Source organism: Phaenicophaeus curvirostris, chromosome 5 (assembly GCF_032191515.1).
Source record: "Phaenicophaeus curvirostris isolate KB17595 chromosome 5, BPBGC_Pcur_1.0, whole genome shotgun sequence".
In the NCBI taxonomy this organism is placed as follows: Eukaryota; Metazoa; Chordata; class Aves; order Cuculiformes; family Cuculidae; genus Phaenicophaeus; species Phaenicophaeus curvirostris.
The window spans coordinates 19,130,723-19,148,066 of NC_091396.1; the positions used below are offsets into that span (position 1 = coordinate 19,130,723).

The window sequence follows — 17,344 nt, forward strand, 5'->3', positions numbered from 1 at the left end:
ACTTCAGCACAGCTGTGACCACCTAGATCGGATGAAGATCTTGTCCAATATTGACAAAGTATGCTCTGCCTTAAACTTAAATTGTTCTCATTCATGCTGTGTGCACTTTTCAAATCATCAGTGAAGATGATGTTGGCTCTTTCCCTAGCATTGCAGTCTTTGCTTTAAAAGCAAATCTGTCACCCTAAAGACCTGCAAACCCCACTGCGTTCTCTCTACTAACAGCCTCAATGGCAGTGGCTTTTAGAGGCTTATTTGATAGGAATGGTTGGACTCAACGATCTGATGAGTCTTTTCCAATCTGGGGATTCTATGATTCTATAAATACTTTTTTTATCCGTCATGTGAAAATTATTTAGCATTCATAACCCTGCTACCTTTATCAACACTGTTTGAACAAGGATCTTCAAAGCTGTCCTCAACGTCAAAACAGCTGGCTCTGGTTTTCCATGAGTTACCAAAAGCAGAAGCTGAATCTTCCACTGCTCCAGTGACTGTTCTGAAGTCATCAGTCTGGATGTTATTGAAATTGCCACAAAGACCTTGTGTGTGTGGCAGAGACAAAAGAAAAGAAGAAATCACTACATGAATAGAAAAAGGAATGCTTTCTAGACAAATACTCTTAGCTCTATAATCAACCTCACCTGAGGAAAGCCCATTTTCTTTTAGAGACTTTCTGGTGTTCCCACAAACCAGATAGGACCCTGTCCTTATGGCGTAAATACTATTTTTTGCATTTCGGTAGCACTTAGTGATAGCACATAGAATGGAATCTGCTTAATTGTGCCTCAGTTAACACTGGCAGGCAGAGAAGTACCTTCCCCAAAGGCTTACAAGAAAAAGAAACCAGTCATAGAAACAGGACATGATCCCATTACACGGATAAGAAACAGAAGCGTAAAAACTAAACAGAAGATGGGTGGCAAAACTAAGAACACAATCTGCATCTTGTAAGTCTCTGACGACGACCTGCTTTTATGGGTAGAGTGAAAAAGACCTGCATATGCTAATCATTACAGAGATTATCTAATTTTCTTCAGTAAACTGAAAAGTTTACCCAGTGCTTTGTTTCCAGAAGGCTATAGATTTAACCAGGGATTCTAACATACCAAAGTCAATATAAAATCAAACAATTTGTTCATTTAAAGTGACAAATAGCTACAACTCAGTTTAAGAGCAAACTGAATGAGCATGATGTGACCCACCAGATGTGCGATTCTGATAAGAATGATCGACTGTTATGGATAGCTGCATTGCAGGTTTCATTTGCACTCGAATCCGTACTCCAGTTGAGCTCAAGATTTTGATGAAAAATGTAGAGGGTCTGAAGATAGTTATGCCATCTAAAGAAGAAAAAAAGAAAAAAAAAACTTATGTATGCACCTGCAGATATGTATGAAGCTGAGTGAACCAGAACTTCCATTTACCAGTGTATCCAGTGTAACACAGGAATTTCCAGGGAGTCACAGACATAATATCCAGCTAAGTCAAATGACCTAATAATGAGCAAGATCATGTTCCTTTCAAGGAAAGGAGCAAAAATCCCTCTGTAAATAGATGTAGGCTAGTCTGTGGAAGATGTGAAAAATGGCATTTACCTTTGCTTACTGGCAGCTTCACAATGAAATTGTTCATGTAGATATTTCCACAGGAACATATCTTTATGGTCTGCAAGGAAAAAGAAAAAAAAATCCCTCAGTAGTGAATGGATATGACATGAGACAGACAACAACGCCTCAAAAAGCTTCATTAAGCATTATGAAGTAGAGTCTTCAAAACATAATCAACCCTGAGGTCAGTGTAACTCAGTGTCTAGATGCCATACAGTAATGTAGAGAAAACCTTTAAGCCATAACAAAAAGTGAAAAACCCTCTTAATAAACAACAGGTTTGACTGAGTGTTCTCACGTACCTATGAGGTTAGTTCTTTTTCAGAATCACGTGACATGCAGTTTAGGATCCATCCCATTGGATATGTAACATATCCAAAATGACAGCTATCTGACTCAAACTCCCTCCATAATCAATGAGGGAGACAGGCCCCTTAAGAAGAACACATACCTTAGGTGCCTTGACTTGCCCTTTGGAGATCCCCGCCTACCTCTATTGACTATAGAAGGAGGTTAGGATGCTGGATCTCCTAACAAGGTTAGGACTGCACCAGGTTGATGGAACTAATCTGTATAACTTTAGGAGTGCATAAGTACCGGCCCTAACTTGGCTTCCACTGAATTCAATTTGAATCGTTGCATAATCTTCAGTAAGAGAAGCCACTGGCCTTCATTTGACAAAGTCTGCTACTTCACTCATTGCATTAGGAAAGACCTCAGGACTCAGAATTACTGTAAAAATGAAGGGTATATTTTCTTGCAGAAATTTCAACCTTTCAAAAAGAAATAAGTGAAAAAGCTTGAAGTTATAAAAAAAGAGAGGGAAATCTGACAAGGATAGTTTTTAGCCATCTGCCTCTAAAGAAAACAAAAAAGCCAGAATCGAAAAGAACTGGAGAGGAAATAAGTCTTGTAAAATAAAACAAACACACACATGCACCATACTACCTGCTGGTATTAATCTTGCAGCCTCAGTACTGCAACAAAACAAAATGAGTCCACAGTATTTAATCACATCTTTGAACCTAAATAAAAGTGACATGTGCCACAAATTAAAGCAAATTTCTTACAGTTCTTCCTATTGTGACTAATACATTCTTTAAGCAAGTCATTGTCTTTGATGTCCCACACTGGATGATCTCTCCAATCACAACAAATGTGTCATCAGTGTTCTGAAAAGACATGAGAAAAGGGATGTGCACACATTGTTAGCATGTTACAGGAAGAGAGCTAGAAGGGAAAAATGTGTCTCTGAAAGACTAAAAGGAAAAAAATGAAACAATTGGGCCCTTCAATTTATAACTGCAAACTTCTTTATTTCACTGCTAAAACCAATACCGTTCACTCCTTTTCCTCTGCACTCTGTTTCCTTTCTATCAACTTGTGTGGAGAAATGCTTAAACCTACACTAATACGTCCAATAAAAGAAGCAATTCATTGAAGAAAAGACGTAAAACTGTGTTGAAGCAGCAAGACTTTGATATTAAGCATCAAGCATTTGGCTTACAATCCATCGCAAATGAGAAAATTTGCCGCATTTAATACTGAGCATGTGTTGAAGAGCTTTGCTGGATTGATGCTATATAATTAAGTCACATAAAGCTCTAGCACAGCTTAATGCCTCATGCTACTCAAGAGATTTAGTAGTGAAATGGGAGAATGTTCGTACCTTAGCTAAGACATAATGGCAGTTGCCGTGAAAATTGAATCTCTTATTATCAAATGTTGTTATATGGAATCCTCCATCTATATTGCAGCTTCCAGAACAGGGCAGAGCAATACAGTTCCAGTGGCCTCCTTTGCAAGTACTGTACAAAGCAAAAAAGGAGCGGTTAGAATAGAGAGAGCTTTAAAGGAGAGAAGGTGAATTGACATCTGTATTTGAATATGTACAGCTGGCACCCTCTTTGTCTTTTTAGCTTGTTTTCTGGCTGCTTATTGAATTTCTCTGAGAGGAAGACTTCAAGTTAGGACTTTAAAGTGTAAAGGCTGGATGCCTCTCAATAAGAGAGTTAATTGCACTAGGCCTTGAACTAGCTCCTTCAGAGGAACACTGAGCTCATCAAGCACGAAATCTGTTTCAGGGCACAAATTGTTTACTTGACCCTTTAAAGAAAGAAAGAATCTCTTCAATTGGAATTCTGCAACATTTTATGCTACTGATGCAACTGTTCAGCAAGTTGCTGGTGCAACAGTTCAGCAACCAATTGTGGGGGACTTGGGATAATGAGCAGTTAAAATTCTTAGAGCTGTGCACGCAAGAGGACAACCTGACCACATTAGCTCAGGCTTTTTTGAGGAGTAAGTACAGATGAGGCTATATAGGAACCATCAAGAGCCCATCAAGTTTGGTTCCTCAAAATTATAAGATTTTAGGAGCATTTCTTCAAAATGCCAGAAATATTTGATCCAAATGGGTTTGCAGAACATCTGGCCTGCTCCACCATACACCACAGCATATTTTATTCCTCCCTGTAGTAAAGGCTAGGCCTACAGTCAAGAAATATGCTGTGTCACCAGAGCTCAAATGACACATACAGCTGTTCATTAACTAGATGGGTATCAGAGTAACAAATAAAAACTGCCTTGAAACTCACACATCTGAGGTCTTAACACCTTTCACTTGTGCAGAGTGGAGATAGGTTCATGCTACAGAGTTTTTTCTAAATCAAATAATTCTCAAGGATTAGGACTTTTGCAATCCAGGCCTTGAAAGAGCCTTTTGTAGATCTAGAGCTGGTTGGAAATGTAACTGAGTAACGAGGTATAACTCCTTGCCTCACTTTAGTGGCCAAGTCTAACTAACCAGCAAAGAGTCTCATTTTTTTTCATTTTGAGTTCTTGAACTCAGTTTTTGCTGGCAATTCCAAATGAGAGTGGCAACAATGTGAAGCTGAGGACTACCTTGAAGTTTTCCTATACTGTTGAAATTCAGGTTTTGCATTATTATTTAAGACAAATATTAGGAATAAGAAGAAAAAAAAAGAGAGAAAAGAACAGAATACAACTCAAAAACACTCTGAAATAAATGCCTCTGCCTTGTTACTGCAATCAGGTTCACAACAGTACCAGTTTTGGCAGGGAGTGGAGTAAGTCCCTCCAGATGAGTAGACTTTGCCTTGAAACATACAGGGGCAGCTGTCTCTGGGGATGCATTTTTTGCCACCGATGTCATCAAGGATAGTTCCTGTTCAGACACATTGACTAGTTAATATTCCTTTGGTGAGTGTGGGAAACACCATCAAGGAAGATTAGAGTGAGAAAAAAAACTCTGGAGTATCCAACATTTCTGTAAATGAGTAGGATATGTTTTAAGGAAAACACCACACCAGGTCTTTTCAGCTGTTAATGGACAAGAAATGTTTCCTACTAGAGCTTAAACAAGAGCAATGCAAACCCCAGAGAATATCTCTGCATTTTACTGGAATTTGTCACTGTGAGTAGGATTATCAAGTGCCACACTGTAAGGATGAAAGACAGTTTCCACCCATTTCTAAAGTGAATTTAACAGAAGTCAGATCCTCATCTTAGCCTCTACTTCATGTGTAAACTTATACATGTGCATACCTGGCAATGCATTTATGTTATGTATGACTTAAGCTACTGCAAGATCTAGCCTCATAACAAGGAGGTACTTTGTCATACATTTTCACCTGCATTCTCACTATCTAGAGAACACTTCTACTCTTTCCACATCTGCACCAATTATTTTTCTGTCTAGTCCTTAGAAATCTTTCCCTTCCCTCCTCCAGTGTCAGGATCTTAAATCTTCAGAGATCTGGTTATTCCAAGAAGAATGTTGTTAAATTACGCTAGAAGAAATAGTGTATTCATTGGTTTTAGTGTAAAAAGTTAAAGAAAAACATAATTGCCACTACCTCCCTCTTTGTCCCTTGGTATGTGTGACCCATTGAAGGAAGTGAATGATCTTACCAGGAGGACAGAAACAGCCATCTGTACATGGAGCTTTACAAATCTTGCTCCTTTCTGGATCAGCACATGTGTCAGCACAGGGGTTTCCACATTCCATGTACTCCCTGTTATTTGGACATTCCCGATCTTCAAGACCAAATGAAAATGGGGTATGTTAACATTGCATTTATAAGAACTCTCAAATCATTATATCACCACCCAAATCTCTCTTCCTCCTTTTGCCCGTATCTCGTTTGCAATTATTTTACTACTGCCAGGTAGGCTGAAGTCAAGATACAAGCAAAGGACACTAGAATCATTTATTGAGTCATAAGAGTATATTTTTCCTTGAACTCTCAGTCATTCCAGCACTAATCCACACTAACAGTTTGGAAGAACTGCCTGGATTTACAGTAATTTTGGTTTTGGTAGCAATGACTACTGAGTATGAAAGCACAGGACAAGCTAAGGACAAACACATTAGACTTCTCAGTGACTTCTTCTGTCGAGAGTTTTTAGATCTCAACATCTAAAAGAAGGCTATTTATGAGTTAACTGTGCATAGTAAAATTCAAAAAAGGACTGGAGAAAACTCAGCCATAAGAAGAACTGGGACAAAATTAAGATACATTTCCAAATTAAGGAACATAATTCACTTAAATATGTAAAAGTTTTCCATTAACAATGTTTCTATCAAAGTACTTCTGCAGACTTATTAGTTAACACAGCTCCTAGCTTTGCTCTGCTGGGGTCGGAATACATGTGTGTATGCATAACCTGAAAGAAATCTCCAGAGCAGCAGCTACTTACAGCAAAGTTCTTTGGTTCTCCATTCCCCAGGGTCTCCCTTCCTGAGGACACAGTCTCGAGAGTACTGGTTTAAAGTGCTGCATATGCAGCTGGAAACCAAATCAGAGTGAGAAGAATTAACTGCACAGCGGCACATATCCTCACTGCAGGTCTCTACATACTCATCAAATGCAACCACTTTGGGGCAGTTTCCAAACCGGGACATAAGTTTCTTGCATCTTTTTTTCTGCAAAAAGAAAAGAAGGAAAAGCAATACTTGACATTTTACCAATTTTCTGGTTTATGATGTGTATCTCAATTTTTGATGACACAGTTCCAGGGTCACAGGATAATTCAGGCTGGAAGGGACCTCAGAGATCATCCAGTGTAAATTTCTGTTATGAGGTCCTTTTTCTTGGACTGGAAGCTGTCATTCAGTTGTGCATTTTCCCACTACTTCTTTAACGCTATAGCAGGATATAGTTTCAGCTGTAATATCAGCATTTTCCTCAGATTCATGAGCAGACCTCTGAAAAATTTGGTTTGATACATGCTCTGTGATTAACTTGTTTCAACATAGTCTCTCCAGGACTGCAGTTCAGAAAAGTTTATACTTCTTGGCAACATATACTTACATATTTACCGCATCTATCATCTTCCCTCCGAGGATGTCTTCCAGAGTGGTCATCTGGACTCACATCAGCACACTTTTCTGATGGATCCTCTACTTTGTGGAAGTTCCCAAACTGCCTTGGATGCATTTTATACCCTGCAAAATCCCCAGACGCATCTGAGTAACTTCTTGCAATTATTTAGAGCAGTTAATGGGCTATGAAGATCGACTTAATTTTTGGGCTCTAGGGCAATATTCTCTTCATCAAAAGCCCAAATTTAACCATAGCATCCATATTATGGAGGATAACAGTCTGATGATACAGCTTCTGTTGAACTACTGACAGGTATCTAGTACACTTGTGCCAAGGCCTGCTATTCAGCCTGGGCATTTAAAATTACATGCCATTCTTGACCTTTCTGTTGCATTTCTTCACTTCCAGAGACTTCTGTTTATTATGGGTGTAATCGATCTGACAGTGTCTTGTATTTGCCTATGTAAAGGTCATATATTTCAGTTTGCCTTCTACTATGACAACATAAAGCACAAGTTTAGGTGCACATATTTGTAATTATCCGGAAATCTATTCCTTTTTACAGGCCAGAGAAGATGGGAAGAGGGACCAGGAGGAGGACAGGCACGCAATATATATACATAACTATTACAATAACTACAGGGATGCACTTACCCAAAGCATTACCAGAAACTTGATTCTGAATGTAAGAAATTTTTCTGAGAAAGTTTGAAATTCCTATGTTTTTATGGAGAATATGCATAAATTGCTATTCTTTGATTCATTATTTTCTTAAAAAGTTTGATAGACACATTTCTGACCAGGTTTATTCTCCTATACTGGCTCAATCCTTTAAGTGCAGGCCTGAGAGAATGTGACTTCCACAAAACCTTTGTTTTCAGGTGTTTAAGCACTAAATTTTCTGGAAACAGAAGCTCTTCCAAAGCCCTGAGCTCTTGGAGCCATATGATTTGCCAAGGAACTCAATTGACTTTGAAGAATGTAAAGAAAAATCTTTCAAGAGGAGCTTCTCCTTGCAGGAATGGGATTGTATTTCCTGTTATTTTTTTTCCTCAAGAAAAGAGAGTCTGAAAGTGAGGAGGCATTTTGGACCTCCATGTGCAACAGATCTTAGCCTGAGCAGATGGACTGACTGATGACTATTCAGCTTAAGGACAGGGATTTTCTCAGAGCAGAAAGGAGGGATACTGGAGGCCACTTAGTCCCCAGGTATGGGAGCCTATTATCTGTGGAATCAGATGCATAAAAGAAGAGTCTGTTTTAAGCAATGTTTATCTGTAGCAAACTTGAGAAAAATTTGAGCCACCTTTAGCTTTTACCTACTGCATTTGTAAGAAAGGACAGCAAAATGACTAAGATGCATCCAAAAAGCTTAATATGAAGTACTAAAATGAACACAAAATCTATCACTACAAATAGTATATTCAATCGAATCTCAGGATTCTTTTGAATGGATGAGGTAGATAACAATATTTTTCCTTGTGACTTAAGAAGCCTAGGTATTACATGAATGAATGATGCTACAACTTCGAATTCATTCCCGCAGCTTGTACCCCAGAATGCGGGGATTTTTTGCTCATACAACCTGCTACAGGATTGTAGCCTCAGCTGTTTGCTACATTGGCTTTTTTCCAGTTCAGTGCAATATCTGAAAGTGGCAGTGGGTGGCACCACTGTTTCGGCAAAGATGCTCAATGAAATCTCTCTGACTCAGTGATGATGATCACACTTGACACCCAACTGTAAGTCGTGCACATGGAAGGACAGAAAATGCAGTTGTGCCTCATGTGAGACTACAAGTTCCTTCAAGTTTGCTACTATCACTGGGAAACCTGGTGATGCTGCTGCATGATAGCCAGGCAACTAGTATGGATCAAAGAAATTTGAGATTCTTGCAAGTCTGCAAACAGAAGAATAACCAAAGTAATCCCAGCACCTCTTAAAATACATCTCCTGTATATGGAAAGGTTCATGTATTTCAGAGTGTCTGTCAGGAAATCTGAAACCCAGCTTATAGGAAACAGATATCAAGTTTTGTGCCTCATATTAACAGTTCTGTTCCATGTGGAATATGCTATATTCATAGCCTACCATCCAAAATAAAATCATTCTTCTCATTGCCATCATAGTTCCCACACAGACCACATATTTTCTCTTTGTATGTTTCTTCCAGGTCCAGCTAAAAAACAAAAGGGAAGAGGAAACCCAGAGTTTAAAGGCATTTCCCTACATTAGGAGCACATATTATAACGTGGCTCACAGTAGAAAAGCACAGTAGCAGAAATGCTCACTACCAATTTGTAGCAGTCTCCTTCTCTGTTATAAAACCTGCCATAAAACTTACCTGAAGACAGGTTGCATTTAAATTGGAAGACAATCCTCAAGAAATTATTGTTCCTACCTGACAATGAGCTAACCAAAGCATGATGAATACTGGAATAATCCCTGGACCTGTGCCTGCCAGTATAGAGACATTGGTATATAGACATGAGGTACTTCTTGCAAAGTACCACAGCTCCACTCTGCATGTGTCAGATAACTGTACTCTGATGCTGGATGCTGTGAACAAGCAGCTTCTTCTTAGCTTTCAGCCATATCAAAGGCTTTGTTCTAGTCCATAGGCTAAATGGAAAACTTCATAGCACTTCTAAGGGTGGGTCTGTCCAGTGTAATCTGTTCTGCCCATACTCAGGGACAATGAAGTGAAGACCCAGGTTAGAATATTATTGCCTTGCTAGACAGAACTATTGCATCTAATCAGTTCTGCAAGCTTGGAGGATAGGATGGGCATCACTGAGGTCCAACCAAAAAAAAAAAAGCAGTGCTTTTCCTAAAAGTGTGTCAAACTAGAGTTGTGTCCACTGTGCAGGTGTTGTCTATAATAGTTCAGATACTGATTAGTACAGTTGAAAGGGGGAAGAAAATGTGTCATTAAATTAGAATTCGAATATCACTTTATAGCTTTTTTTTTCCCTCCCTATTCACCTTCTGCCCTCTTTGTCTTTCTGAGCTGCAAAACATGACATGGTACTCAATCTCAGTCCTGATTGCATAAAGTAAGTTTTCACATCCAAAATTGTGAACACAGTGTTGCAGAAGAGGATATTTCTGGGTGAATGTAGAAAGGGGAACTTCTGCATATCAAGATGCTTGAATGAGAGAGGCTAAGGTCTGAACTGGCCATGCAGATTAATGTCTCGCAGAAGATGTATATCAAGACAGAGGGTAACTAATAAGTCAGAGCTGGAAGGACTATCTGTGCTGCTGTCAGTGTTCCATGGACAAAGCAGATAACTACAGAGGTCCTCTCTCCAGGGTTAGCAGTGGCACTTTTTGTCGCACAAAACTAGCTGGGAATGCTTAGAGGTTGTGACTCGATAACCCTGCTCCATGAAACTATCACATAGTTTAGTATGTACCTATCAGCTTATGGTACAGTACACATCCCTCCCACAATATTGTATATCAACACAATGCCTGCGTCCAGCTCTGCTTTTCAGCTGAGGTTCACCAAGAGAAGAACAACTAACTGGCTGTTCATACTAGGAGAGTGTCAGCCCAGTTCCACTTGAGTGTCAGGCCCAGCTTGGAAGTGACTTGGAAGTAAGCACAGGTGTCCTCAATCAGAATACTCTTCAAGCTGAAGGGCATGGGGATCCTGGAAAATGGAGGGAACAAAACAGATTTCATAGAAGAAAAAGACTGATTAAATGATCTCATAAATATTGGAAGAAGAATTAGCATCAAAAGGAGCTAAATAAGCCATGGGGACATTCATTTCAAGGTCAGACTTCATCCACACAATACATCAAATTTAGGCATGACCATCGTTCCACTGCAACCTTTTACAAACCTTAATCCAGACCAAAATGTGTTTTGGTCACAGGTGTGTCAACACCATATTAGCCACTGGATTGATACCAATGCAGATCTACTTGTTTACATACCCTGAGGATCTAACCCAAAAGATTATAAGGAACAAGATCAAAATACTGGAAATATAGTCCTCCCCAAAAGGACACTGCAGGTTCTCATCATCCCTCCTGGCTTTCCTTGAAATTCAGGAATCACAGTGGTAAGAAAAGATGGCTGTTCTATCACTCATATACTGATGTGACTTAGATCTACATTACTTTTTCTTGTTACCAGGACAATTACCATTCATTTTCCCAGAGACTGAAAAGCTTGGAAAATCAGTAAATGGCCAAAAGATATTATATTTCTTGCCCCTTTGATTTAGAAGATACATTTGGGTTTTGATACTGTAATTACAACTGAGTGATGCTATTCTGTATTTTGTTGTTTTTTAGAAGGCTGTAAAGAGAAAGCAGTCTGTATGCTTGCAATTTTTCTCCAACAATGTTCTGAAGGCTTTTCCCAGAGTCAAAGCCTGCCTTGGCCCTTCACACCTATATGCTGGGAGAAAGTCACTTCAAATGAGGGCTGTCCTTAAAACTGTACCAACTTTCAGCTACTGTTGCATATGGCTTCTTACTTATTGAGTATTTTTACCCTCCTTTTTGCAGTTTGCATTCTGGTTCATTTCAAACTGGAATTAAAGGTGTGGATTTTGACTTCTGAAAGTTCTGTCTCTTGTGTAAGAAGATAACAAGGCAAGCTGTGATCTACAAAGCAGTGCAGTTTTCTATACTAATCTATCTGGAAACAGAAATCTCTTCATGAAGGAACCATATATTCCTGAACATCAACACACAACAGTAGTGTTAGTACCATAGAACTAATATTTTGAGAAAAAAACTACAAAGTTTCTACAAAATCACAACCTTCTATAAATAAAGTGTTCATTTTCTCTCCTTCCTTTCACCTCTCCCTCCCAAATCAAAGCAACATTAAGGAAACCTACACTTTTTGTTTTTATAGCATACACATTGCCTTTTGCTTAACATATTGGTGTTGATCCTGGTAGATGTAGTGTACATGCTTCTTGCCTCCTCCACAACTATGAAGTGGGCTTTTCACAATACCCTTCTCAAAGTGCTATGAACATATCATACACCACCATTTGCACCTCTGCAGAATAGGACCACTTTCTAGACAGATCACCTCTTGCTAATACATAGCAATAAAACTGCTGCACAAGAAAACAACTGTATAGTCTACTCACCTGTTCCCATTCACTGTGATGCCTGTCTCCTTCACCTCCAAGATCACTCCATCAATGGTGACAGTGAAGTAGATCAGGAAGCTATTCTTATCACTGCGCCTGATTTGGATGTTAAAGTCCTGGTAGCTGTCATTGCAGTGTGAAGCAAAGACATATGTGCAGGTTCCAGGGAAAGTGAACTTAACATGGTCAAATGTATGAAAGTGGAAATTGCCCCAGGTGGCACATTCACTCCTACTGACAGTAGAGACCTGGACTAAAGAAAAAGTCATAGAAGGAGCTTAGAAATTCACCCCTCATGAGATGCTTTGGGGTTTTTTGTTGAAAAACAGTAAATGTGAGATTTTCAAAGGCAATAATGTTAACCCCTGAAAGACACTAGCTCATAGGAAGGAGTTTCATATCACTACACCTTTGAAGCCCGTGTCAGATACCTCCAATGTAATCAAATGATTGCAGGCTCTTTTGAAGTTAACAGTGAGAAGCAGAAGATGTTCAGCTTCCCTACCTTACACATCTATGTAGGAAGAAGATTCTCCAGGATTGCATGTTTCTCTCCATTTTCTACAAAAGTTGCTGAGAAGTGCAAACGTAGATGGCACCCCTCGGCATTTACACTGCAGATGTATTTACACTGTAGATATCTAAACTAAAGTGATTGGAATTCCATCCTGGCTGCCTACATCTCATTTCCAGTTTTGAAATCCTTCTTCTTAACACAGGCAAGACTTTGGGTCAAAGTCTTGGATTAAGTCCCTTCCAGGAGATACCACAAGGCACATGACTCCAGCAAAATGGCAGCCACTGATCTCAGCAGTTGAGGCTGCCAGCAGCTTCAGCAGTGAGCTCAGAGCTACTTGCATTTCATCTCAACTAAAACTCATGTCTTGAATCTCTGAGTTGTATCTCTGTTGAAGGTATTGATACTTACTTTAAGTGCATTTAAAACATCACTTCAGAAAGTAGGTTTCCTGTCTCTGAGCTGCACAAAGCCAATATAAATCACCTTGAACTAGGTAAGATACGCTTGCTACAAAATGTCTTTAGCACTTCTTCTAAGCCCATCTGAAGGAATGACAAATGTAAATGGGCAAATTTCTTTGTTTTGTTTATGTAGTATATTTAGGAAAAAATAAAACAGAGACATCCATCACAGATCAAATAAAAAAAGAGTCATTAAGGTACTTGGTGAACCAGCAGGGGAACATCAAAAAATTCAGTTCTTGATGGTAGAAATGTGCAACACAAACTCATGTGCTGAAAAGTCCTTACAGAAAGAGCCTTCTAAAGGGACTGTAATTTGACATAGGTGTTTGCATCACTAAAGTGGAGTAGGGTAATTTAGCACTTTTCTACACAATAATGACTGGAAATGAGAATGTTTGGCTACTCTTGGAAATGGAGTTGCTAGAATTACTAAGATCATAATAACTGTCGCATCAATTGTTTGCATATTAAGACACTGGGGAAAGAATAAGATGTTCAAAACCAAACCAGGAGGTAACAGGGCAGCTGACCACAAAATATGCAATTACTTCTAATGCACTATTTCATACTTATCAATAGCAGACTTTATGGTACCATACTTCTTCTATAAAGAATATATGTAAAGTACGTTAAATAGCTTGTCACTGTTTTTTTATGATGCAAACTGCATCCAGAGATTCCCCTCTTTAAGATTAGTCACTCGGTACAAAAAACGGTTTATAAACTACCTAGTAGTGAAAGAAAAAGATAAAATACTTAAATGGCTGACATTAACGATGAAAATGGTCAATGTTAAACAGTATTTGGCATGTCTACAGCTTGTCTATGAATATATTACACATCTTCATTTGACATCTCTATTTGTCACCAATGTAGAGTAATATGTGAGCAAATAACCTGAGAATTGAATTTTTTTCTTACCTATCTGAAATGGTTCTTTGCCCTTGCAACAACTCCAAATTAGGCAGAAGATCCAAAATGACCTCCCCTTTTTTATTTCCATCTTGCCATGAACCAGTAACTTGACAATCCTTCCAGGGAAGTGCTTTTTCCTGGCTTATAGGCAGATTTTTATAGTCCAAGAAGTTGGCGTGAGAACAAAACATTGACGGCAGGGTCCCTGAAAGGTGGAGCTTCATTCAGTTTTCTTTCAGTTGTTCATGTTTAGCACCCAGGAACCTCCTGTCTTTCAGGCAAAACAAGTACCCAGTTCTCTTGTGCTTTATGTGGAGACAGAGAGCTGTCCTTTTCTTATTTCCTCTCTTTAATATAGGTCCTCCCACATCCCACCCCTACAGTGATGCTTTTTCTTTGGCAACAGTAGTTTTTCAAAACAAGCAATCATTGCCCTCTTTCAGAGCTTTTCTCTGGCTTCAGCACAAACATAGTAGTCCCCCAGCTCAAGAAAAAGCATCTGTTGTTTCTGCTAGCTTGATGGCAACTTCTAAATGTTAGAGCAAAGAATGTTTTAAGGTCAAGCATAGCATAAGGTCTATTTAGATCAAAAACTTTAAGCAGGAGAGCAATGTCCTTTAAAAAGTATATCCAAAATATCTTAAAAAAACAGCCAAATATTTACTGCTTCAAGAGAACAGAAATGACTTCAATCCACACAGTGTGGACTTCTCACCTCTACTGCACAAATGCGATTTAATAGCATCAGTGAGACACAGGAAGTTAATTTACTTTTTTATGCACACAGAGGTGGTGGTTTCTCCAAACAGCATAAAGGAGCAGTGCCCAAGTCCCACCAAAATGTAGAACACCATACATTTGTTCACCTCCTAAATTACACTGCTACAAAGGGATCCCTTGGTGCTCTCAGAGTACTTCAATACCCTACCAAAACCCATAAAAAAATCCAGTGGATACAGTCCTGAGCTGTTCTACTTTCCACAGCAGTACAGTTCTTAGATATCCTGTTACAGATGTTTGAGGTCAGTAATTTCAGGATCTGTTTTCAATAATTATTTGCTCTGTTGGCACAGGTTGATCTAGCATTGCTTCATCTTATCTGTTTCATGGGGGACCACCTCTGACAGAGAGGAAACTTCTCACCTTGTCTCAGCAAATCAAACATTTATAACAGACATTCCCACACTTTCAGCTGCTCCATGCCCCTTTGGGAATACACTAGTGCCAAAATTATTCCCAGCAGTAAGTGGGCACAAATACATTCTAAAGGGGATTTGTGTTTCACCCTTGTTGCAAGTCCTTAGCTCTAGTCTGTCCATGCACTCATTGGGGAATGTGCACGCTCTTTTATCTGTTTGGCAGATAGTAAACTGCTCCTTGAGAACTGCATCTTGAGAACTGATTTACCAAGCTTTCTGGCATATACAAAGCTAAGTGTCCTAAAGTTACACCACTGCTTCTTTTAGCCATTCACCGTACACAGCTAGGAGTTACTTACTGAGAGGTTTGCAGAACTGCAGGTGTAAACATCTGTCAAGTGAAGATTTGTTGCTGCTTTTGCTCTTAAGAAAATCCTGCACTGGTGGGTGAGAACATTGTGCAGTACATGAAACTTAAGTTCACGTTACCCCTTTCCCACTGTTCATGCCCTATTAATTCCATTGTCATTCACACTTGAGGCAGGGCAGTACTGGCAGGTAAAGTCTGTTCTTGAAGCCCTGCCATTTTGGCTGGAATACAGAACCAACACCCTCTATGACACTAGTGATGGAAAGAATAGGTTTCTGTGCTTTTCCTTTTAATCACAATGCATAGTCCCTGATGATCTCCACCCAAATAGTTACAAAGTAAATCAGCAGGAGATTTAGTAGATAAACCATACTGCGAAGATATGATATTGTAGACATGAGGATGATCTGAAATTGAATACATTGCAATAGTAACACTCACATCCAGCTGATTCCCATGGTAACTTCAGACAGAGAACACAGGACACAGAACAGGTGTGGGGAAGGGCTGTGAAGCACAGGAAAAAAGGCTCATAGGTCATTACATCATTGAGAGCTTAGCTGAGGGTAAAGAAGGAGAGATGGAACCTATTCATTTTCTAAAATCAAAGCTAGTTTCAAAATCCAAATGCAGAACTCTGCTGAGATAGAGTCCATTTTGTTTTTAATCATGGACCTCCTCTTCCTTTCTCATTCCTACCCAGGCAACCAAGACACTTATTTCATTCATATTGGTATGAAAGCAGAAAGAAGAAAAAGACTCTAGGATTATGATTCCTGACCAAAGGAAAAAATCCCTTTATTTCCAGCATGCAGCACAAAAGCAGCAGGAACTACATGCAAACCACTGATCAAAGATAGCCTTCAGCCTTAAATTACAAAGACATGGTGAGGCTGACAAATGCAACTTCCAGCCCTTTGTCATCTATATGTAGGGTGGTTCAGGGGCATGCCACAGCGGGAAGGAAGGATGAGCTAAGGCATGATTTCACCTTGCAAGACCCACTTAGGCTTAGGGACCTGGGAAGAAAATGAGCAGCACATGTTAAAACAGCGTCAAAGGAACACACAAAACTAACCAAGTAATTAATTGAACCACCATCCAGTTATGCTCCACTCAGCAGAGAAAGTAATATCAACCAGCTGGGCTCCTCTCCTGAGAAAAGCAAGAGCACATCTCTTGCTACTCAGAGAAACAGAAGACTAAGTCCTCTTGCTCTGTATCTAGACATTTTCTTACCTCTGCTTGTCTATTCCGACATTTTGGCAATTCCTCTGCCATTTCTTGGGGAGCAGAGTTTCCGCCAGTGACTAACCAGAGCTGCTACTTCTGGCTTCTCCGCAGACACTGCTGACTACATTCCTTAGAGATCACTGGATGCTTCAATCCTCTACAATGATTTCAGGGCTACTGATATGGGAGGGATTTTGCAATCAAATGAAGATTTTATATTGAAGTGCGGCAACACTGAGGTTTCCAGAAGAAATACATAGTAGCTTTTCAGAAGGAAAGTCAGACTGACAGGGAGCTTGTGAATATGTTGATCACTTACCACTGAATCATTGCTATTGCATGCTTACAAGTTATTACTATTCCCCCTTGAGGGGCATACTGGGATTAATAACTCTTCCCTTTATTGGGCCCTGTGGCATAAGAGGCCTTCACTCCTCTGCAGCTGAAAGAGCAAAAAGAACAATTCCTCTTGGCCCCTTTACAGCACATTTCATGGATCATTTGCCATTAAAGGGTATGTGATTTTAGTAAATAAAATAGGTTAATATTAACTCAGGTTCTTTATCGCCACTGCCTCACTGGAGATAAACCATCATGAAGCTAATGTAATACACCAG

General features: G+C 39.4%; 1 protein-coding gene across 4 annotated transcripts in view; it reads right to left on the minus strand.

The window, feature by feature from the left end:
- Nucleotides 1–17,036, minus strand: part of LOC138721106 (mucin-5B) — a 46,593-nt gene extending 29,557 nt beyond the window's left edge. The window contains exons 1-14 of one of the 4 annotated variants that reach the window (XM_069857776.1): nucleotides 16,734–17,036; nucleotides 13,992–14,190; nucleotides 12,084–12,339; nucleotides 10,502–10,616; nucleotides 9,050–9,137; nucleotides 6,947–7,080; nucleotides 6,333–6,558; nucleotides 5,544–5,669; nucleotides 4,680–4,797; nucleotides 3,280–3,418; nucleotides 2,681–2,782; nucleotides 1,599–1,668; nucleotides 1,206–1,343; nucleotides 378–542 (exon numbers count right to left, since the gene is read on the minus strand). In XM_069857776.1, coding sequence (XP_069713877.1) covers nucleotides 378–542; nucleotides 1,206–1,343; nucleotides 1,599–1,668; nucleotides 2,681–2,782; nucleotides 3,280–3,418; nucleotides 4,680–4,797; nucleotides 5,544–5,669; nucleotides 6,333–6,558; nucleotides 6,947–7,080; nucleotides 9,050–9,137; nucleotides 10,502–10,616; nucleotides 12,084–12,339; nucleotides 13,992–14,073 — 1,759 coding nt within the window. In that variant the 5' untranslated portion in view covers nucleotides 14,074–14,190; nucleotides 16,734–17,036. Of the gene's footprint in view, nucleotides 1–377; nucleotides 543–1,205; nucleotides 1,344–1,598; nucleotides 1,669–2,680; nucleotides 2,783–3,279; nucleotides 3,419–4,679; nucleotides 4,798–5,543; nucleotides 5,670–6,332; nucleotides 6,559–6,946; nucleotides 7,081–9,049; nucleotides 9,138–10,488; nucleotides 10,617–12,083; nucleotides 12,340–13,991; nucleotides 14,546–16,341; nucleotides 16,670–16,733 lie in introns of those variants that run through there. The other 3 variants (XM_069857777.1, XM_069857774.1, XM_069857778.1) reach the window with 3 other exon arrangements.
- Between the last annotated feature and the right edge of the window lie 308 nt (nucleotides 17,037–17,344).